This window comes from Heliangelus exortis, chromosome 8 (genome assembly GCF_036169615.1).
Source record: "Heliangelus exortis chromosome 8, bHelExo1.hap1, whole genome shotgun sequence".
In the NCBI taxonomy this organism is placed as follows: domain Eukaryota; kingdom Metazoa; phylum Chordata; class Aves; order Apodiformes; family Trochilidae; genus Heliangelus; species Heliangelus exortis.
Genome location: NC_092429.1, coordinates 21,471,413 through 21,494,027, shown reverse-complemented (window position 1 = coordinate 21,494,027; position 22,615 = coordinate 21,471,413). Strand labels below are relative to the sequence as shown.

At 39.9% G+C, this 22,615-nt stretch overlaps 2 protein-coding genes across 12 annotated transcripts in view; one reads left to right on the top strand and one right to left on the bottom strand.

Moving 5' to 3' along the window:
- Positions 1 to 553: 553 nt before the first annotated feature.
- On the top strand, positions 554 to 15,392 carry CLCC1 (chloride channel CLIC like 1). Of its 4 annotated transcripts, none has more exons than XM_071751019.1 (12): positions 554 to 833; positions 1,643 to 1,781; positions 3,624 to 3,719; positions 4,534 to 4,641; positions 5,572 to 5,793; positions 6,979 to 7,119; positions 8,227 to 8,320; positions 9,322 to 9,419; positions 9,500 to 9,646; positions 10,227 to 10,517; positions 11,034 to 11,316; positions 15,112 to 15,392. In XM_071751019.1, the coding sequence occupies exons 2-11, from the start codon at positions 1,650 to 1,652 to the stop codon at positions 11,313 to 11,315; spliced, it is 1,611 nt and encodes a 536-aa protein (XP_071607120.1). In that variant the 5' UTR covers positions 554 to 833; positions 1,643 to 1,649; the 3' UTR covers position 11,316; positions 15,112 to 15,392. The 4 variants fall into 4 exon arrangements, 3 of the variants coding, with proteins under 3 accessions (XP_071607120.1, XP_071607119.1, XP_071607122.1); XM_071751018.1 differs by lacking the exon at positions 554 to 833 and adding an exon at positions 1,030 to 1,439; XR_011727161.1 differs by lacking the exon at positions 554 to 833 and adding an exon at positions 13,230 to 13,315 and having other exon boundaries at positions 1,607 to 1,781.
- GPSM2 (G protein signaling modulator 2) overlaps positions 12,822 to 22,615 on the bottom strand; it is a 28,285-nt gene continuing 18,491 nt past the window's right edge. For 6 of the 8 annotated variants that reach the window (XM_071751009.1, XM_071751016.1, XM_071751017.1 and 3 more), the window contains 10 exons: positions 22,000 to 22,123; positions 21,630 to 21,745; positions 20,415 to 20,570; positions 19,531 to 19,639; positions 18,982 to 19,111; positions 18,320 to 18,390; positions 16,056 to 16,232; positions 15,094 to 15,256; positions 14,741 to 14,958; positions 12,822 to 13,448 (listed from right to left, as the gene is read on the bottom strand). In XM_071751009.1, coding sequence (XP_071607110.1) covers positions 13,284 to 13,448; positions 14,741 to 14,958; positions 15,094 to 15,256; positions 16,056 to 16,232; positions 18,320 to 18,390; positions 18,982 to 19,111; positions 19,531 to 19,639; positions 20,415 to 20,570; positions 21,630 to 21,745; positions 22,000 to 22,123 — 1,429 coding nt within the window. In that variant the 3' untranslated portion in view covers positions 12,822 to 13,283. The remainder of the gene's footprint in view (positions 13,449 to 14,740; positions 14,959 to 15,093; positions 15,257 to 16,055; positions 16,233 to 18,319; positions 18,391 to 18,981; positions 19,112 to 19,530; positions 19,640 to 20,414; positions 20,571 to 21,629; positions 21,746 to 21,999; positions 22,124 to 22,615) is intronic. The other 2 variants (XM_071751014.1, XM_071751015.1) reach the window with 2 other exon arrangements.

The window sequence follows — 22,615 nt, the reverse complement described above, 5'->3', positions numbered from 1 at the left end:
CTCTTGTTTCTTAAACCCTACATCACGACCTGCTGTGCTACCAGAACTATGGAAGGCTTTAGACCTTTGCTGTTTCCAAGTACCTGACTCTGCAGTGCAGTGAGTAATACACAGTAGCACAGAGCTGAAAATCTTTCTTTTCCTCTCTTGGCCAGGTAGGGTAAGGTCCTAATGCTGCTTTGGTGGAAAATAGGACTTCTGTTTTGGTCCTTCAGGTGTGAATGTGAGGTCGAATCTGGAAGACTATTTTTAATTACTAGTGAAAATATTTAAATATTTATTTTATTAAATTAATTTTCTCAAGCTTGTGTCTATGTTACAGAGAAGATACGGTTTTACGTGTGTCGCTGTATGTCCTCACCTCCGGTCGTTCTGAGCCGGTTTGATGCGCAGCTCCCACCTCTTGCTCGGGATTGCCCAAAGGGAAGTGGTTTCTGGTCCGGGTTACGGCGAAAGACGCAATTAAGAGAATCGGGGGGTGGGACGGGGCTGGGGTTAATGTGGGAATTGGAGCCTTGTCGGTGTGGGAGGTTTGGTTGTGCCACCCCGGGGAGGGGGGGCAATGCCGCTGTGGCGGTGTCCGCTCCGCAGCTGCACGGAGCAACGTGGTGGCTCCGCCCGCTGCCGCCCCCCGCTGCCCTGAGGGCAGGAGCGGAGCCTCCGCCGCCCCGTACCGGGGGAGAGGCTTCCCTCGGGCTGGGGGCGGTGCTGGGCCTGGGCGGTCAGAAGCGGGTGCGAGAAGGCGGCCGTGAGGGGCAGGGAGTGGTGCCGCCCCGGCTGCCGGGGGCCTGGCGACGCGGGGGAAGAGGCTGAGACTCTCCGCGGCCCTTCAGGTACCGGGCGGAGGGGCCGCGGGGTGCGGGCTGGGAGGGCCCGGCCCTGGGGTGCCGGTGACTGGAGCCCAGGGCTGCAGGCCCTGCGCGGCAGGCGGGCGGCAGTGAGGGAGCGGGGGGAGGGCCGCGCGTGCTCTCAGAGCCCGCGGGGTTATTATCTGGGCGTGAAGCGGAGGAGGAGGAGGAGAAGAAGTACGCGGGGGGTTGCGCTTGTGCAGCTGTTTCAGCGCTTGCAGCTCACGGCCTCCTGCCTGACCGGCGCGGCCGCGGCCTGGAACCGGCCTGAGCGGCGCCTCGGCTCTCGTCGGGCAGCGCCTGCGGCCCAGCCGGGCGGGAGGAAGCGGGACGGGCGGCCCGGGGCGTGTGGGAGCGGCCACGGGGTGACAACACGGTGACTGCCGCCCGGGCTGGGCAGGAATATCCTCACGTCCTTTGCGAGACCGGCCATGGGCGTTTGTGCAGTGATAATGGTGCCAGACCCTCGTGTCGGAGCCTGGAGGAGTCCTGTGCTGTTTTATCGTGTTTAGCAATGCTGCTGAACTCTGCTCTATACTCTGATAACTGCAGCAAAGTCATATTGATCCACTCCTATAATACAGCTTCATTGTGCGTATTCTTGCTTGTGTTTTCTTTGGGAGAGAAAAAAAAAACCGATATATATATATATAGATATAAAGTTTAACCTTCTTAATGGATAACTGCTTTAAACAGGGCCGGAGAAGGCTTTTTTCATGTTCTAAGATTGTTTCAGAGATTTTTTTGCAACGTTACATCTTGAACTAAGCACGTGAATTTCTTGTTCTATTTAGTTACAGGATGCTGTTTCCTTTGGTATTGTGTGCAGCTGTTCTAATAGGGAGTGGTAAAGTTCAAGATGATGATTGGATTGACCCCACGGATATGCTTAATTATGATGCTGCATCAGGAGCAATGAGAAGACCTTTAAAGGTACAAAAACACAGGATGCATGACTGAGGGTCTCTGGAACAGTCCTTCAGCCATATGCTGTTGAAAAATTGCCTTTAATTAATGAAATTAGAAAACAATAGTTTTGGTATTTTTAACACCTTGTAGGGTTATATCTGGATCTATACCCAGGAAGTGTTCTGTGCATTGTTAAAATTGTGTATTGCTAAGAAGAAAAATGTCAGTCTGCATTATTGCAGATCATTAGCTCAGGGCCTGTTACTGAAGAGTTTTTGTTGTGCATTGATCAAGTCACAGGAACCATGGGGTTTGACTTTTCACAGGTGGTCGTTGACTGATTCATGCAGGTTGTGGCTTCAGAAGTAATTTATCTGAGAAATACTGGGTTAAGTAGCTCTTGTTAGCTTCTGAAGTGTCAAAAATCTTGAAAATTGAGTTCATAGCTGATAAAAGTTGGGGGAATTAAGCTTAATGATTATATTAAGGTTTATTAAGGTTTATTAAGGTTATTATATTAATGTTATATTAAGGGTTGGACTTGATGATCTCTGAGGTCCCTTCCAACCCAGCCAATTCTATGATTCTATGATTTTACTGGAATTATCCAGTTCCCAGCAGTATGGGAATAAACCCCATTTATTGTGTCAGAATATGATAAAAGTCAATGGTGCTTTGTAATGCTGGGCATCAGAGTTTTTAGAAGGAAGACTAGAATAGGAATTGAGCTCTACACTGTAAATAATTTGTCAACATGGAGGAAAAGCTGAATTCCCAAAAGCTGTTTTTAACAAGGTGAATCCTCATCTCGTGTGAGGGGTGAATTCTACATATGTCCTGAGATGTATGTTGTTCATCTATTATGTGTGCACACATGACACTAAACTGTGGTTAGTAGCACAGGTGCCCTTGATTTTTGTCATTCTTCAGCTTCCAAGTTTGGTTTTGCAGCCTTGAATAATACCCTTTTGACACCGCAGAACATAATTTTCTGAAGCTTAAAAAATACAAATTTCTCTCCACAGAATTCATCCTCAGCCTCCACCAGCCCCAAGTCCACCTCGTAGCCATTGCTGTCCCTTACATTCAGCAGAAAGCTTTGAGGTTGTTAAAATTGATGCCCAACTGCTTCAGCTTTTATAAAAAAATAAAGAGGTTTCCTGTTGTCTCCCATGAAAATAGAACCACGTGTTAAAGGAGAAGAATGACTGCTTTGGGCTAATCAGTCTTTTCAGGATTTCTTTTTGCTGTGCAGTGAGTGGTTTCAGGAAGGCAGGCTGTGTGTCCTTAGAATTTCCTAGCAGCACAGCCTGAGTGGTGTCTCCTTTTATAGAGTTGCCTCATACCTGGCTGTGTGAAAGAGCCACTGCTAAAACTAAGAGTGAGCAATGAACAGAAGAAATGGAATGTTGTTTCAGGGTGGACATAAAGGAAAGGCATGCAACCCAGATAGGGATTTGTGTTTACTTTCAGTCTATCTGGCTGTGTGGCCACTTGGACTGGGAATTGGTCTGGCTGAAAACTGCCCCCGTGCTTGCTGAGTCAGTTTTTAGCCAGCCCAGTTATCTAATCTGATGCACTGCGTGGCTCACCAACACCCAGAGGAGGGGAAAGGGCAGGGGGGGGGTATAAGGCCTCACCTTTTGAAGGCAGCATGCACTTAAATAAACTTAAAGACATTTTCCATTTGGTGCCTAAAATAACAGCAGGGACGCAAGTGAAGTGTCATTGGGAGAGTATCAGTAGCAAAGACCAGCACTCAGTTTTTAACTCCTTTGCTCCTTTTAAATTGGATGACTATAGAAGTGTGGCATATAGATTAAATTCTTGAGTATAAAAATATGTTATTTTCTTATGTAATTTTAGGCAAACTACCATGACTCTGAGGACAAAACTGTGGATGCACTCAGTACTGAAATCTTACCGAGTTGTTCCAGGGAAGTAGATTCCTTGCAACAGAAGGTTTGTTATGGAACCTTAAAATATTTTTCAGCCTATTAGAATATTTCTGATGATGCTGAATATTTCTGATGTATGGGGAACCTCTTTATTCAGAGGAGAGACCAGGAGCGGTTTCAACTCAACTCCAAATTGCAGCTCTGCCTACCAAGGTCTGTGTCCTAAGATGTTTTAGTGTAACAGAAGTGGATAGGAGCTGTGTGCTTCTGTCCATGTCAACAGTTTACTCCTGTGGTATTGGTGTTATACCATGCTGCTAAGAGCTAAGAAACCTGACCCTTCATTTCCATGTTGTTGAATTCTGTGGGTTTTTCAGACGTGGGTAGCAGGCATAGAGAAGACATTTGTGTCTGACCTTAGTGTGTTGACTGCAGCTGTCAACAGCTGCTGTAAGACCCACACCCTGCTGCTTCCACCAAGATCAGGAAGATGCAGTGATGCTTCTGTAGTTCCTGGCTTCTCTCTTCCCTCACCCATTTGGAGACCCGGTGGGATATGTAATTTTAATTTTATAGCTGCTATTTTTAATTTTTCTTTTTCCTGATGTAAACTTAAAATTTAAGAACATTGAGATCTTAGTTCTTTCTGTTCTTCCTGAATAATTAGCAGATGTGAAATCTCCAGTCCTGGACAGTCCCATGGAAAGCAGTATCTTCAGCAACTGCGTACGCTTTTTACGTGATATATTTGTCATGGGATTATTGCTTAACTAAAGGAATGTGCCTCTGTTAATCCTGAGTTTAATGTGTTGGTAGGTTCTTTTCTTCTGTACAAGCTGGTTTGAGCAAGAAGTGACCAAGATGTGTTTATATTGCAGATTGTAGAATGTGAGAAGAGGAATGCCAAATCACACGAGAGCCGTAGCTTTTATATTTTTAAGCGATACTTGAACAAGATTTTAAATGAAGCCGGAAAACTTGGCCTTGTAAGTATTTGAACAGTCATGAAAAATTAATTAACTTTGTATTACTGTATTATGTGTTTTTCACAATTATCAAGTAATAGTTATTCTGGCTTACTTGAATTTAAAATTAAGGGAACTGAATTGCAAAGGCAAAGGTGGTAGAAGTCTGTGCAGTGAGTGCTGCTGTCAGCTGGCGGTGCTTGCTCAGGAGGGACAGTGGCTGTTTGGTCTGTGAAGTATCCAAATGAAGACTGTGTGGGTTCAGAGTGTATCTAAATACATCCTGCTGGGATACAGCTACAGTGATACTCTGTTCAGTTCATGGTTGTTAAACTTGAGAAAGAGCCAAATTTTGTTTGTTTGTTGCAGACCTCTTAGGCCCTTCAGACTCTGCCATGTTAACCATCCAGGAATGCAGAGTTTGCATAAAAGAACTCCCTCATTATTTTCTTTATTATAGTGTCTTTGGAGATAATTTTTTTCTCTTCAGAGGTAGAGGAATAAACTTTTAGCAATAAGCAAAATTAATATTTAAAATAGAACTTAGCAATTTAAAACTTCTTATTTCAGTATATAATAGCTTCTGTCTATATTATGCAGCCATGATTGTGATATACACAGCACATTAGTAATTAATACTTGTTAATGAGAAGCAGCCCTAAAATTCTAATAACATGTGAGATAACCCACTTAATTTTTTAGGTTCTTGCTGTAGAATTGGAAGAGTACAAACAAAGTGAACTCATGTTTTATATAGTTCAGAAGAATGAACAGTAACTTTATAGAATCATAGCATGCTCCCATGTCTTCATCCCACAGTCTGCTTCAGAAAGTTGCTGGTACAAAATGAGGGTAAATTATCAGGTTTTTGTATAGGGATACAGGGTGTTGTATGTGCTTCTGTTTCCATAAAAGCAGCTTAATCACTGTTTCGTTTTGCTTTTAATTCAGCCTGAGGAGAATGTGGGCCGTGTCCATTATGATGCTGAGATCATCCTGACAAGACAGCAGTATTTGGAGATCCTCAGGTTTCTCAATGAGGAAACCTGGCAGTCAGGTGCTGTGGATGATGCACTTAGTGACATTTTGATCAACTTTAAGCACCATGATTATGAAGCTTGGAACTGGAGATTTGAAGACACTTTTGGGATTGATCTATATAATTTATTTATGGTAAGAGGAGAAAGGCTTTGGTATTTTTTGTTGGTTTTTTAAGTGCTGTTTTCTCCAGGGTTTCTTTTTGTGCCAGTCTAGCCAGTGAATATCATCATCTTAACTCCAACATCAGGCAGTTCTTTCCATTGTACTTTGAGTGAGTCACTATTTTTATTTCATGGTTCCTGAAGGCACAGTTGACTTACTCACTCGAAGTAAGGATTCAAGTTTTTTATTCCTGTGGTCATCTTTTTCTTATTGTAGCTCTGCAGTTTTTTTTCTGGTATGCTTTTTTCTTTCTCTTCCTGTCTTTCAGATCTGTGTTCTGTGAATCATTAGACTCTAGTACTTTCTTACCACTTAAACTGACAACTGGTGCATATTAAACTTTCCAGATTTGTCTCTTGTTCAAATAGATGCTGGAACCTTTGGCTTCTTGCAGGAGTTGGAATATATTTTTATTGAGACAGGTATATAATTGAGGTTTTAGATTTTATAGGTTAGAGGTTTTTGTCAATTTTGTGAGGAAAAAAATTGTATACTGTTGGAGAGGAGACCATGACTATGGGAAAACATCATACTCTCTGAAATGGAATTACAAAGTAAAGATCTAGAATAAGATGAAGGTCTCTGAATAACTCTTAGGATTTGTTCAGAATATGCTAGCATTTTATGCTAACATGATCTTGAAAGTAGCTTGTCTAGTTTTGAGGGGGTCTTTGGAAGGCAAATGAAAAAAAAGCAAGTTGTTGGTAGTGTAACCTCACTGTTAGGTGTGCTGGGATGGAAAGAGACTCTGCAGGGCTTTTCTGAAGTCTGTAACTTCCTCTCTTAAAACTGCAGGAGTTGGCAGCAGTGGTTCTGTGGTTCTTACTGGGCACAGCCTACTCAAACATGGGATTACACCCATTTTGTTATTTTGAAGTCTGGTAGGTAACCTCTTAAATATCATGAGGAAGAAATAACTAAGTATCTCATGAAAAAAATTAACAACTGCACCATAATGCTGTGATAGGGATACCATGAAACTTCTCTGCCTCCTGCTGCTGCAGATGTGCTGTGAAAGCAAGCAAAAATTCTCTCAACTGTTCTGTGTAACTGCCACTGGTAAAAACAAAAGTTGGCAGCTCCTTCACGTGTGCTGGCAGTAAGACTGGAAAATTCCAGATCTGGATCATAATTTTTTCCTTGTTTCTTTTTCAGATACTCTTGTGCTTAGTGTGCATTGTAACTGTTATAGCTACAGAGCTCTGGACACGTATTCATTGGTTTGTTCAACTAAAACGTGTTTTGTTAATAAGTTTTCTCATCAGTTTTGCATGGAACTGGCTTTACTTGTATAAGGTAAGTTGTTCTGAAATCTTAATGGCTTTTAAGTTTTGAATTTTAGTTACGAGGGAGTTAAGGCTATTTAGTTCCTTTGGTTTGTTTACATAAATCAATTCACTGCAAAATAAAGAAAGGGATGCAAATTTTATTTTGCATGTTGATAGATGTAATAGGCTTGAAGAAGAAAAGAAACCCTGCCAACTTTCATCCTGCCACAGAGGCACATAAACTCATAAAGCAGTAACTTGTGATTGCACTGCATGGGCAAGGGAGCACTGTCTGAAACAGCTTGGAAGAAAAGTCTTACAAAAGCATCTGATGTTTTGGTTTTTTTTTCTTTCCAAAGCAACTGAATTTAATGTGATAGAGCAGAGATAAACACTTCATTGACGGTGACATAGTAGCCAGCTCTACAATGGTGTTGGTTTTGGGGTTTAATGAGGAGGAATTTATGCTGCTAGGTCTCAAAGCCACAAAGTCTCAGTTCTCACATCCTGTCATCAGAATTTACCTGCAGCTTGTCAGAGCCAAGAGCAGCAGAGCCAGAGGGGAGAGGGTGGCTCCTGAATGTGACTGCACTGCCACGTGCAGGACTTGGGTGCAGGCAGTGAAGAATGTCACGATGGAAGTCAATGGATTGACTTAATTTCTACTCTTTGATCAGTTGCAAACTGTGAGGCAAAATTATAATGAACAGAGGCATTTGTTAATGGAAACTCTTTAAAAAATAAAAGAGAATGTCCTAGCATTTCAATTAGTAGTTGCATGGCAGCTGTCTCCGGTTTTAATCCAGAAACATTTTAAGGAAACAAGCTGTCAGATTGCTCTTGCCTCGAACTTAAACCTTTGGAGTTTACTCTTTTGGTAATTCAGACTCCATTTGGAGAACTCAGAGGCAGCCATCTTGGTAGTCATTGTCCAGCCCCAGGAAGTACTAAAGATTTAACTGTGAAATTGTTTGGGTACCTAAACTTCTTTTAATACAGATGGACCCAGGTAATTATTCTAAACCTGCTAAGAGCAAACATGGTTAGCTCAGGTGCAGTGCTGCATGGATACAAGTGTTCTGTGCCCTGCACCACCTTGTTTTACATTTTACTTGTATTTCTTATTTTTCCATAGGTGGCTTTTGCACAGCATCAAGCAGAAATTGCAAAAATGGGGCAGTTTGATAACATCTGTGCTGAGAAGCTGGGCTGGAGGGAAAGTCTGTTTGGTAAATACTTGTTTCATTATTTTGTAATAGTATTTAGGATGACAAAAGATTCAGTAATAGTATCCAAGAATACTCTTAATTTCTTTATGAGTAGTACACTGAATCTTTTTCAGCAGTACATGATTGTGGTTTTACCATTTTTCCATTCCACTTCTTTTCCAGGCCTTTGAAGGCAAGCTGATCACAAAACTGTGCTTAGAGCACGTCATGGTGTTCCTTCTACATGGTTATTCTTTTAACTACCCTGTTTCCCAACCTCTCCTTTGCCAGTGCCATTTATTGAATACAGGAGGGCAAAACTCAAGAAAAAGGTGGCCTGTTTTCATTTTCTAGACCCACAAGTACAGTCTACTTCAGAAGTGAGCTCTGTAACTCCTTCAGTTTTGTTACATTTACACAGAAAACGTTTTTGTTAGTCGTTGCTTATTATTATCCAATGCTATAACAGGTTAATGATGGCAGCTCTTAATTAGAGTGCTTCTTATGGTCTTCCCTCTAGATTTTTTTGGCTGTGATTGATCTATGTCAAATTTCAGTGGTTTATGTTCTGACTGCACTAAAAAAAAAAACCTACATAAGCACTGATAGCAGAAATTACTTGTTTATAACTGCCTGACAAATGAGTAATAACACTTTAAATTGCTTCTTTTTCATTAGATGTGGAAAAAATGTTCTAGATAATAGTCCCTACAGAAGACACTACTCTTCTGAGGCTTCTAGGGACTAAGTTCATCTTGTAAAGAGATCTTTCTTGACTGAACATGCAAACGCCTCTGATTCTTCTCTCTTTTTCCTGCCTTCCTTCTCCTTCCTTCATCCCCATAACTAGATGAACTACACTGCCAAGATAATTTCAGATTTTAAAAAAACAAACTTGAGCTTTGAATTGTATCTAGAAGAGTTCTCTTCTAACTGTGATTGAAATGCCACTTTGTGCATTACTACTGTGTTATAAAATATGTTTATAGAGCAGTAAAAATACGTCTCTGCTTTGGCTACAGAATGGTTCACAAGTAAATGGACCTTGCAGGATGATGCCTGTCAGAAGTACTATGAAACTCTACTGGTAAATCCAGTTCTGCTGGTCCCACCCACAAAGGTACACGCCCAGACTAAAGAGAACCTTCATGTTTATGTTTGGAATCAGTGACAACACTATTTTTCAATTTATTTTTGTAGGCATTGGCAATTACTTTCACCAACTTTGTAACTGAGCCTTTGAAGCATGTAGGACAAGGAGTTGGTGAATTCATCAAAGCACTAATGAAGGAGATACCATTCATTCTGCAGATTCCAGTGCTCTTTATGATGGCTCTGGCTGTTTTGGTTTGTATACATTTTTCTTACACGTAAAAGCTCAGATTTATTTTTAAACATGATTATTTAACATGGTTATATTTAAGTATTTTATCTATTGTATAGTTTATGTTTTATTTGTACAACTGAACAGATTTTGTAGCACAGGTCAAATTACTTCTACAAGGGCATTTTTTTCTTGTAGCAATTAACATAGGTTAATTTGTATTTAACCCACATCTCTACTTCACTCCACATGTGGGATAAAGTAGCATTAAACTGCTTAACATCTTACACTCTCTGACAGTTTCCTGCATTAGTTCCTATTTCTTATTTGGCCATTACACACTGAGGTGCACAACAAGAGTTCTGTACACAAAAGCACCAAGTGAGAGCCTTCCAGCATCTGTATTGTAGCACCAAAGATTGAACTAAACACAGTCTGGCAGTTCTGCAGTGTGGTCAGACTGCTGGAAGTGTGAATTTTGTTGCAGCTGTTCTGTCATCTGAGCTCTTCCTATGTTTTTCAGATACTTGACTTTGATTGTGAAAAACTGTAGGCTGGTTTTTGGCAGTTTATTGTTTTCTTTTCTTTCCCCCTCTCCCCCAGGCTTTCTGCTACGGTGCAGGATCATCAGTGTCTATGCTAAGATACTTGACCTCTCAGAACAGAAGTCTTCCTCCCCCTGAGAGTCACCAGGCCAACATAGACTTTGTGCCTTACAATGGGAGTCAGTCAGATGGATACAATTTGCAGAGGCCTCGTTATGTTCACAGAGGATCTTACGACAGAGGGGATGCTCCCCTGGGGCCAGGAAACAGCAGTGGGGGTCCTGACATCCTGCACACCAGCACTGTGCCACACACGCAAGTAGAAGACTGTCATGTACCAGAACCTGCTGTATGTTAGTCCTGGTGCTTTTTGAGCTGCCCTTGCATTTAATTCATTTCAGTGTCATCTGCTAGAACGTGTTATAACAACAAGCTAAAGCCAAAGCTTGAGGAGAGAGGAGTTCAGGACCTATCTGTTCCCCTGTAAAGAGCGTGATAGAGGTGTCTTGGGGATGTTTGGCTTTGGAAGAATACTGTGCACTGTCTAACTGTGGCAGGAGACTACTGAATTAAAAATACTTTTTTAAGTCTTCCCTGTAATAACTCTGTTTTGAGAGAGCAGTATTTATGCCAGCCTGGGCAATAATAATTATTCAGAGAGGAAAGGTGGGAAAAAAAAGCAGTGTTCTTTTCTGTAAACTATAGAAAATTAAACAGATTTATACTCCAGATTATGCTTATTTACGTTTCCTCAGGAAAAAATGTGCTTTGGGGGAGTTCTGCCCTTTGAGATGAGATGCACCTTAAGCAATAGATGCCATCACTTTGGATTGCTTGATTAATAGCTTATTATTAATTTTTACAGAATAGCTTGCACACTGAGCCTGAAGTTTGTAGACTAGAAACTATCACAGCTGAAAATCTTACTGAAGAACACATACTTGAGCAGCAGAAAGAGGAGACAGGCAAAGCAGAGCAAGAGACTGAAGAAAATTGTGATCCTAATAAAAACCTAGAAGGGAAAAGTTCTGCAATGGAACCATGCAAAGAGAAGAACAGCAGTTCTCACAGGGAAGTGACCAAGAAAGAAGAGAAGCAGGTCTCATTTGATGCACAGGAGGGAGACAAAGGAAGCCCCAAGCTCTGATGTAAGTCTCTGATCTTTAGTTGTCATGTACTTGTTGCTAGTTCTGCTCTTGTTCTCAAATGTAGAAAAACAACCATCACCCAGCTGCTGGGTAATCATCTTTGGGCAGAGCATTAGGATGCATGGCTGTAACGTGGGGTTTTTAAACACTGGGAGACAGACTACACACTGCTTCTGGAATTTGAAATAAATGTGTTAAGTAACATTTTAAGTGTCCAAGACAACAGGCTTGTGGAGTGTTGCTGCTTGACTGAAATCAAGTGAATTTAAGAAGTTTTAAGTAAAACTAGATACTGGGTGGTGGGAAAGCACTGGTACTCTGATCTAACAGACATAAGCCTCGTTGTTAACTCAGTTTGAATAAAGTTGCTGATGTTTATGTAGTTCACAGAACAGTAATTGCAGCTCATTCAGAGGTCTTAGGACTATCTTTTGGTTTATATTCTCTAAAATAAGTAGAATTACTGCTTGTCTGCTCAGTTTTAGGGCAGCTTGGTGATTTCCTGATAGTTTAATAATTTGCAGAGGAGTGAGATGCTGATGTTGCACCAGGTGTGTTTTTCAGGGTGAGTCCCAGCTAAACAGGGAATAGGAAGCACTGTAAGTAAAAGTACTAATGATAAACATAAACTGAACCTTAACACATGGTTTTTGGAATAATAATTCTGGCATTTCTCTTTAAAAGCAGCACAGTTTTAGTTTCAATCGGAATCAATTTTTGAACTAAAAAAAGCTGAAGAGTATTTACAAAATTTTCAGTAACTGTAAAAGGGTTGGAATTAATGTATTAATACCAGGATTAATGTGCAGCCTGTGGCTGTTCAGGGAGTCCTTAAATGACATTTTACACTGAAGCTAAAAGTAATTTTAGATTCTTCTCTAGGGGTGTAACACCTCAATAAAAAATTGACATCACTTCAGTTATAAATACCTGAATTGAACTTTTTGCCACCTGTGCTGTTCCAATCAGTGGCTTCTAACTCAAGATGCTGACACTTAAAGCAGCGTTCAGCCCTCGAGGTTCCCAGCCCAGGGGAAGATTTAAGTTACAGCTGTTGTTGCCCAGGAATTGCCCCACCATGGCACATCCTCATCAGGAGAAACAGAAGTAGCTGAGGTCCAGTAATGAGCTGCATGCCCACACTGACTGTTTGTCACATTTTCAATTCAGTTACTGCAGGAATTACCTGATGTCCGTGGTGGTTCACACAAAGTACCAACCACTGCTGTGATTCCTCGGTGCATGGACTCCTCCAGGTGGTGGCCATGTACCACACAAGCTGTAAAACAGCACTGTCAGCTGTTACCTAAACCAAATATATCTTAAAAAAAATTCTTTGATTGTAAAACTGTTCTGAGTAATACAGTAAACATTTAACTAAGTACTACCAAAAAACCCAGCATGTTTTTAAAAGACCAATGTTGTAGTAAACAGAGTTAAAACGAGGGTTTGATTATTTTTTTTTTAAATAACTATGGGGAAACAAAGACAGACAAAGCACTGAAGCTATTTCTCAAATTATTTTTCTTTTCATTTATAAAAGAAAGTATAAAAGAAAACAGGACCTTTTTCCAGGGAGGTACAAATCAGAAAAAAATAATCAAGTTTTCTTTAAAAAGAACATAGAAATGTAGGTCTTACATTAGACTGAGACAGTGCTGGAATCCACACATCAGCAATGAGAATATCTTGAGAGGGAAAAAAAATTTCTTTTAATACCCTAAGGGCATTTAAGAGGGAGATACAATAATGGGTACCTCAGACACTGCTAAAAGCAGCTGCTGACTGCAAAAAGCAGAGGCAATCAAATACTGGTCACAAGTGTGATGCTACTGCTAATTTGTATAAAAAATTACTAGGGGACAAAACTTCTAATTGCAATCTTCTGTAAAAAGGCATGTATGTTTTTACAGCAAACAAAAATGGTAACTAAGATGCTACTATACAATATGTGCCTGTTCCTTTCTTCAGCTGGAATTTGATCCCTTTATCACTGAAGGTAAATGGACTCTTTGTTCATCCATTCTCTTCGCTTGTGATCGCAAAATCAGACTGAAAAAATCCTCATCTGGTACAGTTGGTCCTTTTGCAGATGATGGAGGAGCACACCTTTGATCATCCAGCCTGGAACCCTACAGACAGACCAAGCAATAAAGCTGCATATTTACAGGAATATATAGAATAAGTGAATAGTACTAGTGAAAAATTACTAAAAGCTTTCGCTTTCAAATTTAAAGCTATTACAGGGATTTAATTTGGAATTAAACTTCTGAAATGAAATTACTAGGTTAAGAATACAAGTGTAGTTAAAATGGTGCCTGCAAACCACTTGCTTATATGCATCTGAATCTAAAAACCCCAATTTAGTTCTTGTTTGTATTGCAGGATGAGACTGAAGCATCCTTTGTGTAGAAGAATTTTAAGATTAGTACATGGTATTTTTAATCTCTTACAACAGAAAATATAGTTGTCTTCCTGCCCCTACACAGGGAGTGAAAAAAGGCCCCACTGTTGTCAGATATTGAAAGTTTTCCTCCAGACTCAAAAGACTGATGCACAGAGCAGTTTGCTAACACCCCTGAGTAGTTTCTGGGCCCTGTTCACACAGCCACCCTCTCCTCCTCAGGTTTTACAGGCATCAGCAGTGGGCAGATGCTGAGCTAGCCGAGGGCAGCACGGTCACCCCAAGAACAGCAAGGCTGTCAGTCTTGGATGTACCTTGCACAGAGTCATCTTTGAGACACGTCTCGAGTCAGCTGCCCTCTCCTGCTTCTATTTAAAAATGAGGCAGCATCTGCAGTGAGGGAGGGGACTGTGTTTTTCCATTCCTATCTCAGTAAGCAGTCAGTAATCCTGTTACTTATCATGTTATCATTATCCTTATCAACCCATCATCAGATGAAACACCCCAGGTCTTTTAATTAAATCCTTTTTGGACTAATTGGTACAGATACCAGGCTCTGACAACAGATACCTCACTTGTATACTGCTACCTACTACTATTTAAACCTAACATAACTCGAATGATGATCACTATTACCACTAAAACTTTTGATAAGTTAGGATTCCTGGTAACTCAGGTGCCCTCCAAACAAGTCAGATCTAAACCCTTTTTCTTCAAAATAATTTTAAGTATTGCTTCTAATAGTCTCATTTTCTTTCACTTTTTCATCATTTGTTATTTAACTGGTTACCATATAAATTACACTTACTAGAGAGGATATAATTTGAAGAAGAAAAACACAACTTGAAATAAAAACATCCCAGTATTTTGTTTCCTATGTTCTCCCTTATCTGCCAAATCAGTTTGTATCTTAAAATACATACTAAACAAGGTGGCTGACTTGAAGAAACTAAATCACAGGATGCACAAATCAAATCCCCAAAGACTCAGCATCTATACAATTTCTGTAAAAAAATTTACCTGACATTTTATCAATGTATCAAAGAAGTCATCATCTAGTTCCCTGTTGTTACTTGCCATGAGGTGACTGAGGACTGACTGGCTGCTGTGCTGGTTAAGACGAAGCCCAGGCAGATTGCTGAAGCTGGCACGTTGGTCATCCAGCCGGCGGCTCTGGGAGCTGGCAAGTAGGTCTAGAAACTCATCTGTGTGGGGTGAGACTACAGAAGCAGAAAAGGCTGGGGAGGAGAAAGAGAACAAGTTAACCAAGAAAAAAATTCCTTTCCATAGCAAGCCTGCCATGCAAATATATTTTTAAAATAGTATTTGGAAGGAACTACAGTCAGACACGGATTTTACTTTAAAAAAATTACATTTTCTCATTGTTTTAGGTGGAGTAGAGGATGTTGCCACAGAAGCAGCTGAAAATCTGTTCTTCTCCTGGAAGTGGTACCTCTGGTCATCCATCCTGTTACTCTGGAACCGACTCAGCAGATCAAAGAACCCTTCATCTGCCATTGTCTCTCGACTGTTTTTCTGAAGAGGAGAGAAGAGTTAGGGGTTTCTGGAACTCCAGACTACCTGAACAGGGAAAACTGCATCACAGTTTCAGTCCAGTGGTAATGTTTGATATATGTGTATCTGAAATCCATTAAATGAATTTTTTTAGTCATCCATTCCCAGAGAGCAATTTATCATAAGAGGAAATGCTAAGAGATGGCATGCATTTTTGGAAGGTAAAATGCATTAGAAAAGTTTGGTTCTCTGAAACAAAGAAACAGTACTCTGATCAGTACAACTGGAGTTATTGCTCCTCAGCTATGAAGCCACCAAAACCCAAGATGTCCATGAAAGAAAAAACCCAAGAACAGAAAGGAAGAGTTTCCATTGCCTCCAGGTCTACCATCATAAACACTTGGTTCTCATCTAGATCAAATGACACAGTTCTTTCATTTTTCACTGACTTCTGTCAGGAATGCACTAAACTAAAAAAGTATGTCAAAAATTCTCCCACTGTCTGAATTATAAAAAAGAGATTTTTTTAAATTTGGAGAAGCAGGACCTAGAAAAAACTTAGAAATAAAATTTATGTGCAAGCTAAACTGCAGCCTTAGAAAATCCACCAGGAAAAAAGGTTTTGATAGTAGGAAAAGCAGTTGGAAAAGTTGGCACCACCACCCAAAAGAGAGCTGCAGAACTGCAGATTCTGCATCATCTTACAGAGCCACCATGTTTGAATCAAGTAAACCGAAATGTACAGCTCCTGGACTGTTTTTTCCATAATTCTGATCAAAGATTATCAAAAGCTGTGATCTCCACAGCTCGCCAAACCTACCCTCTGAGAGTTTGGAAGTTGATGATCAATAGAATTACTGGCATCCTGCAAAACTTTGGAAGAGGTGCCGTTTTTGTACTTTTTGCCTTTTAGTCGATTTACAAAATGCAGTTTTGTTGAAGGTTTGGCAACCAGTGGTTTCTGTTTAGCAAGAATCTCACTGTTCCAGTTCTGAACCTAAGAAAACAAGAGTCATGAAATTAAGCCTTCTGATTTTAATTACCTGTACTGTTACCTCTCATGTGCTGCTTTTTTCCCTCCCCAAAATGAAGCAGCTCTGTACTGTTTAGTTTATCCAGCCAGGAGGATTTGAAAACTTAGGCTTTGGTTCTATTACTTGACCTGTGATTACTGAGCTCTTGGAACATGAAGCAGGTTAGTACTGTTACTGATCAGTCTGGAAACTATACTGTAGTGTGACACCTGGCTAATTAAAATGTGGTCAAATGGTACATTTAATCAAACACACAGACGTTTTCCCTTGCTGAGTACAGTGCCAGAAATGTAGCTGATAAAAATGCTGAAATGCAGACACAGCTGGCATTGCCCACCTGACATTCTTGTAACGGGAATTAAAAAAAAAAATCTAGAGCTTTCCAAAGTGTTAGAACAAAACAAACCCATACACAAACCCAGATATTCAACCAGCCTTCTACGTAGTCCTTGATAAAGACAAAATTCCCAGTAAAGATTGAAAAGGAAGAGGAGAAGAATGCCAGAACAAGAGCAAACAGGAATAACGTGTTCTTCTTTTACTGAAGAACTGAATGGATAGCTTGATCAACCTGACAGGTTTTCCTTAAGTTCTCTTCTAAAATAAGCAGAATAATTAAAAAATTAAGCTTTATCTAAAACTGACAAATTCTTACAACAACTGAATAAAAAAAGGTGGGTTTTTTTCTTGATTCAACATGAGAAGTGGTGAAAACAGTCAAATCTTTCATCAACGCTGTCTTCCCAAATGTATTAAAAATGCCTCCTGAAAGCACAGTGAAGATCAGCACACAGATTCCAACTCCAAGAAGGTATCCTGCAAAGTCAAACCCTAATGCTTGTGTCAAACCTTGTTCTGTGTGTCAGACATTTGTGGAATGACTTTTCAGAATCTATTCAATTAGTATCTTGGAAAAATCCCCTTGTTAAGAACTAAGCTACAATCTAGGTTAATACTTTATTACAAAAATCCACATGAAATATTTGACTATATTTAGGACACAGACCATCCCAGGCTACATATTTTAAAAGATTTCACAGACAAATATAAGGGTGAGACAGTAAGAAAATACAGCTGATACTGGCCAAAAGCTTGGAGGTTCCCTGCAGAGGATTCACCATAGACTAAGCACAACACCACTTTTACAATTGGTACACAAAGGGGCCCTTAAGCATCACTGCTGAGTCCAGCTGCCCAGATGTAAGCTTTGTGATTTAATTACCTATTTGATAAACACAATGGCAGGCTTTGCATCACTTGAAGAGATGGGAATTAGATATCCCAGTGTGAAGGGAAAAATAGCAATTTTTGTCTACCACTGGAGTCATTTTTGTGGAACTGCTGGCCCTCTGCTTAAAGCCCTCTGTTTAAAAGATTCTGTTTAAACAGAATGAAGGAAACCTCTCAAAGATTGACACAAGGATTTTAATGAGGAACTCCCAGCTCCAAGAGATTTATCTGAGCTTGGGGGGAAGGTACTTTCTCCATGTATGACCAGTTTCAGCATTTCTGAAATAGCATCCTTATTCTAGACAGAGGTTGCAACTCCTAATTAATGGCTTGCAAGCTGGTTGAAATTCCAAAGTGAAAAACACAACATGCATTTTACGTGCCTATAAAATGACTGTAATGGAAAAAAAAATGTTCAGTGCAGCTGAGCTGAAGCTAGGAGTTTTACTCTGAATCACTTTCATGCCACAACCACAAACTACTTTTAAAGAGAAGATAGAAGGATTCCTTTGATGCACACTGCAGGACCCCATTCTTTCTTACTGATGAGGGGAATAAAGCAAGCTTCCCATAAGTCATTACACTTGCAAGATGTTGACTGTTACCTACATGACAAAAGTATTATTTGTTAGAATTGTTAGACCTGCTTTTCCCTAAGTCTTAAGATCAAATACATTGAAAAGGCGATGCAAATGATGCATCAACATTCTGCTGCATTCTTTCAAAGTTCTTAAGTAAAAATCTGCTGTTGAAGTCAAACCCTTAGAAATATATTGTTGCAATCTCACTGACAGAACAGAAAGAAGGGAAGTGTGCCAACCTTTTCTGGTGTTAACTTCATAAGTTCCATGTTCTCCATACTGTGTCGGCGTCCTACTCTCGGTCTGGTACCTTCAAGAAAGAATCAAGTTTGTCTTTTTATTATTAAGGATTTATGGTGTCACCCTCAAAGCTGTGGCTGTACTTGTCTGAGTTCCAAAGCAGTGCAGTAAAATATATCAGCAGAGAATACAAGACCTCTAGTAAAAGCACCAGTCTTCAGAACCACCAGCCTAAGCTGTGTAGTTTGCTTTCGTGCAAGAGATACAAGAGAAGGACCATGGATCTTTGAACAGAGGAACATCAAATGATCTGGGTTCTACTGTAAAACCTGATGTTGCCAAGATGGTAGAATAAAAAGGAAAGACATAATCTGGCAGAAAATAGATATAACTCCTACAATAAAAAGATTTTAAAAGGAGGGGCAGGAACAAGTAGAAACATCATGTGAAGAATCTAAGCAGTAACCTGGGATTCACAGTGTAAATCCTCCAGAAAAGGAGGAGCTGAAAGGGTCCAGTACTGCAAAAACAAACGTTTTTGCTGGTGAGGAAAAAAAAAACCCAGCCCACGTACTCAGCCATCTGCAGTCTGAAAACAATGCAAACAACAGATTCTTTCTGAAGTTCACCATTCAAAAGCACTGCAGAAACGGGCACATACCATTCAAACTGCTATCTGCTGCCTGGCTTTCTGCCATCATGGAGTTGTTTGTGCTGTAGCTTAATCCAAGAACCATTTGAAGGTCTGAGAGATTAAGTCTAGCAGTGAGTTCTCCACTTCTGTCTCCTACCTGCAAGCACATAAAATAAGCAGTTATATCACTTGTAACAAAGTATATACATGTGTAAATATAAAGCAAACCTTGTTCCCTAGATTTCTGAATGAAAGAAGGCTGGAAATGTTTTCCTGGTTGTAAAGTGAATCATCTTTTTAATGAAGCACCTAACAATTAAAAGGTACAAACCAAAGCCTAAAACAACCTCTGCTAGGCTACTAACTTGGATTCCATGCTGACATTGTTGGAGGTTGCACAAGGACTAAGGAGCTACTGCAATGAGACATGGCTGAAAAAATTTGGAATCAGTTATCCAGAAATTATTCAAAATCCATTCCATTATTCAAAATCACAGCACATGGACACAGCTCCATAGAACCACTGTGTGAGAGCAAAAACTAACAGCCAGTGTACACAGAGTACAAAAACTGTACCTCTCTTGAAATCTCCAAGTGCTTTTCTGCAAAATGCATAGCTTGGTCATGGTTTCCCAGAGCAGTATATGCATTCCCCAAACTCCAGCATGCTCTTCCTTCACCAATTCTGCAAAAAATAAACGCATTTTCATACCTTTGCTTGGTGAACACTAGGGGTCAGGTTTTTGTAACACTGATACAGTAAGATTGCTGTGCCAAGAAAAATTGAGTCTATTGCTAGAAATCATTCCAACACCAACATGTGAGGTATTGTATTTAAAGGAATGTTGTCTGGGTATAGCTGCAAATCTAATCAAACTTTCAATTTTTAAGCTCACAGCAAACATTTGTCACTCACTTTTGCAAGCATAGAACATTTTGTAACTTACTCTGGTTTGCTCAGATTGCGTGCCTTATTTATCTATATTGGGTACTGAGTTAGAAGAGTTACATTTAAAAGTTGTAAAAAAATTTACATGTACCCAATGTTATAAAAAAAGCCCTTAGAAATCATTATTTGTACCCAATATTATAAAAAAGGCCTTAGAAATCATTATTATAACATAAGCATTACTTGCTACTATTTTGCTATTCTTTCTCCATCCCTTCCCATATACTTAATTTGTGGAAAAGCAGATGTAGTCTTGTGAACCTATCCCAAATTATTACAGTCATGATCTGCTTTACTTTAATTACAAAGAAGAGGCTGACAGAAGATGTCGAGACAGTCATTCAATTCCTCTTTCATCTCAGATTCATCAGCACCAATACCTTCCTGAGTAATATTTTTTTCCCCACATGAAAACTGGAGCCCAGCACTGTAAAGAATTCACATTTATTCAGCTGTCATATAAAGAACAATGAGAGGAGAGTTTGAGGTAACAGAATTAGATGTCTCTTACTTATCATTTAATTCCTGAGCAATTGCAAGGTGTTTCAGGTGATAATCAATTGCTTTTTCATAGTCTTGAAGCAAAGTGTAGGTGTTCCCCAGGCTGTAGCAGGCCTGTGCTTCTACAGCTCTGTCCTTAAGCTGTCGAGCCAACTGTAATGTCCTCCTGCAAGAAAGGGTCAGTCACCTCAAAAATCATTCTAAGGTAAAGTTTTTTAAAGAGTACTTCTTCTGCAATGAGAAATCAGTTGTACAAATTAAAGAAATCAGGACACCAGGCTGGCAAAATAGCTGCTAATAAAATACTCTCTTGCAAACTCTTAGAAGATTTTATGTGTCTGTCTTCTACTCCCCTTCACTGCAGCCTATTTCCATTTACTTTATTAGAGAGCAGACTGATCCCTCAAACAGCATCCTCTAATTTTAATTTATTGTTTAATCAATAATTTATAGCAATTTTCCTAACAGTATGCACTTGAAATAGTTTAGTACCAGCACTACCATAAATTCTGTGTATTCTCCCATCAGCATGAGCAAGACAGGCCTATAACCACCAAGCTACCCTGCCCCTGCTGCATAAGAATAATTTGAGAGCTAAGAAGAATCTGCTCAGTATTGAGGCTTTTGCTCTCTTTCAAAAAGAACCAGTAAGCTCTGAAATACACACAAGATGCTAATAACACCTGTACTGTATCCCTGCTGAGTTAGTATTTTCTCAAGTTACAGCAGCAACTGCTTAGTGGTGTAGAGATCTGCACCATTAAGAAAAAAAGTCTGGATTTAAAATCCAGACTAAATATATAAAATCCTGTTGCTGTGCACCACCTGTCAGCTGGTGAGTATACCAGAGAAAGCTGCCAGCCTCAGGTGTATTAACATGGCTCAGGTCATTCCAGAATTTGCTAAGAGCTCAGACAGTAATGCTTGGTTCTGTATTACAGGGGAATAAATGCATACCAACAGAAAGAGGTCTTCTTCTGAGAAGAATCTATTTAAAGTATTTTTTTTTTTCATGAAAAATATTAATACTGCCTCCTCCTTAAAGAATAGGGATAGTTAAACAACTACAGAAATTTAATGTTTTTTGCTAAACCAATGCAGCTCTTTTTAAAGTACATGTTGAAGAGACTGCTGCTTTACAGCAAGCTGGAATACCAGGCACCACAGAAGTAAATGGTTAAAAAAAAATAAAAGGCATAAATTACATTTAAAGCAGTCAGCTCACCTGTAGTATTCAGCAGCAGTTTCAAAATCACCCAGGAATATATAGGCATTTCCAAGATTGCTGTATGCTCTTCTTTCTGCTGATCTATCACCAAATTCCTTTGCAATTAGGAGACGCTTAAAAATGTGAAACAATTGCATTATATACTCAGTTTGGTACATTTGTAACATTCATTTGCACACAGGAATGGATGCTATAGGTATTCCACTGTGCATCTAAATATGTTCTTTAAGCCAACAATGCTTTAGAAGAACAGCCAAACCTGAAGTTTGCATTAATAAGCTTGAAACAGGACCCAACACAATACATGTTCATCATACCACGAGCAAGGGGTGCTGGGACAGCATTCCTTACATGCACACTGCTGTACCTGCTCATGGGCTAAAACTGCACTCCTGAAGTTGCCCAGCAGATAGTGTGTGTTTCCCAGATTCCCAAAGGCACGTCCTTGTGCTGCTCTATCACCCAGCTCTGTTACTATTGTCAGGTTTTCCCTGTTTGGAGAGAAGGAAAAAGGGGAAGAAGAGTGGCTTTCAAGAAGAGGGTTTATTTCATGGTCATTTAAATATTTTTTTTAAATCTTTCCAGTTATATAAAGGAAAAGGTATTCTACTTTGGCCTATATTAACTGTCTTTATGCAACCACAAATCTTCCGCTGAGTAGGAAACATTTCCTGTGAGATACTGAACTTAACTGCATTCTTACTCAAGCTGGTGTGCTTGCTTCTAGAGCTACATTATCTGCAAGAACAAAGAGGTCCTCTTATTATCTGTCTGTTTGAAGAGGAGTAGTGGCTTCTAACCTAGGGGAAGAACTTGATCAGCTAAGAGGAGCACTAAAAAGATCATAACAAAAAAAGTGCACTCTCCGGTTTAAAAAGGAAAAATTAACACAGGTACCACTGTTCTGAACAGAAATGTGCCATGGGTTAGTTCATGACACCACAAATCTCACACTGTTCTAATGAACTAGATTAACATATTCT

What these genes read in the sequence shown, in the direction of transcription:
- CLCC1 (XM_071751018.1), top strand. Translation starts at nt 1,363, where the DNA reads ATGCTGCTGAACTCTGCTCTATACTCTGATAACTGCAGCAAAGTCATA. An exon ending in AAGCCGGAAAACTTGGCCTT is followed by an intron (nt 4,642 to 5,571) that starts GTAAGTATTTGA and finishes CTTTTAATTCAG; the next exon opens with CCTGAGGAGAATGTGGGCCG. An exon ending in TGCTGGTCCCACCCACAAAG is followed by an intron (nt 9,420 to 9,499) that starts GTACACGCCCAG and finishes TTATTTTTGTAG; the next exon opens with GCATTGGCAATTACTTTCAC.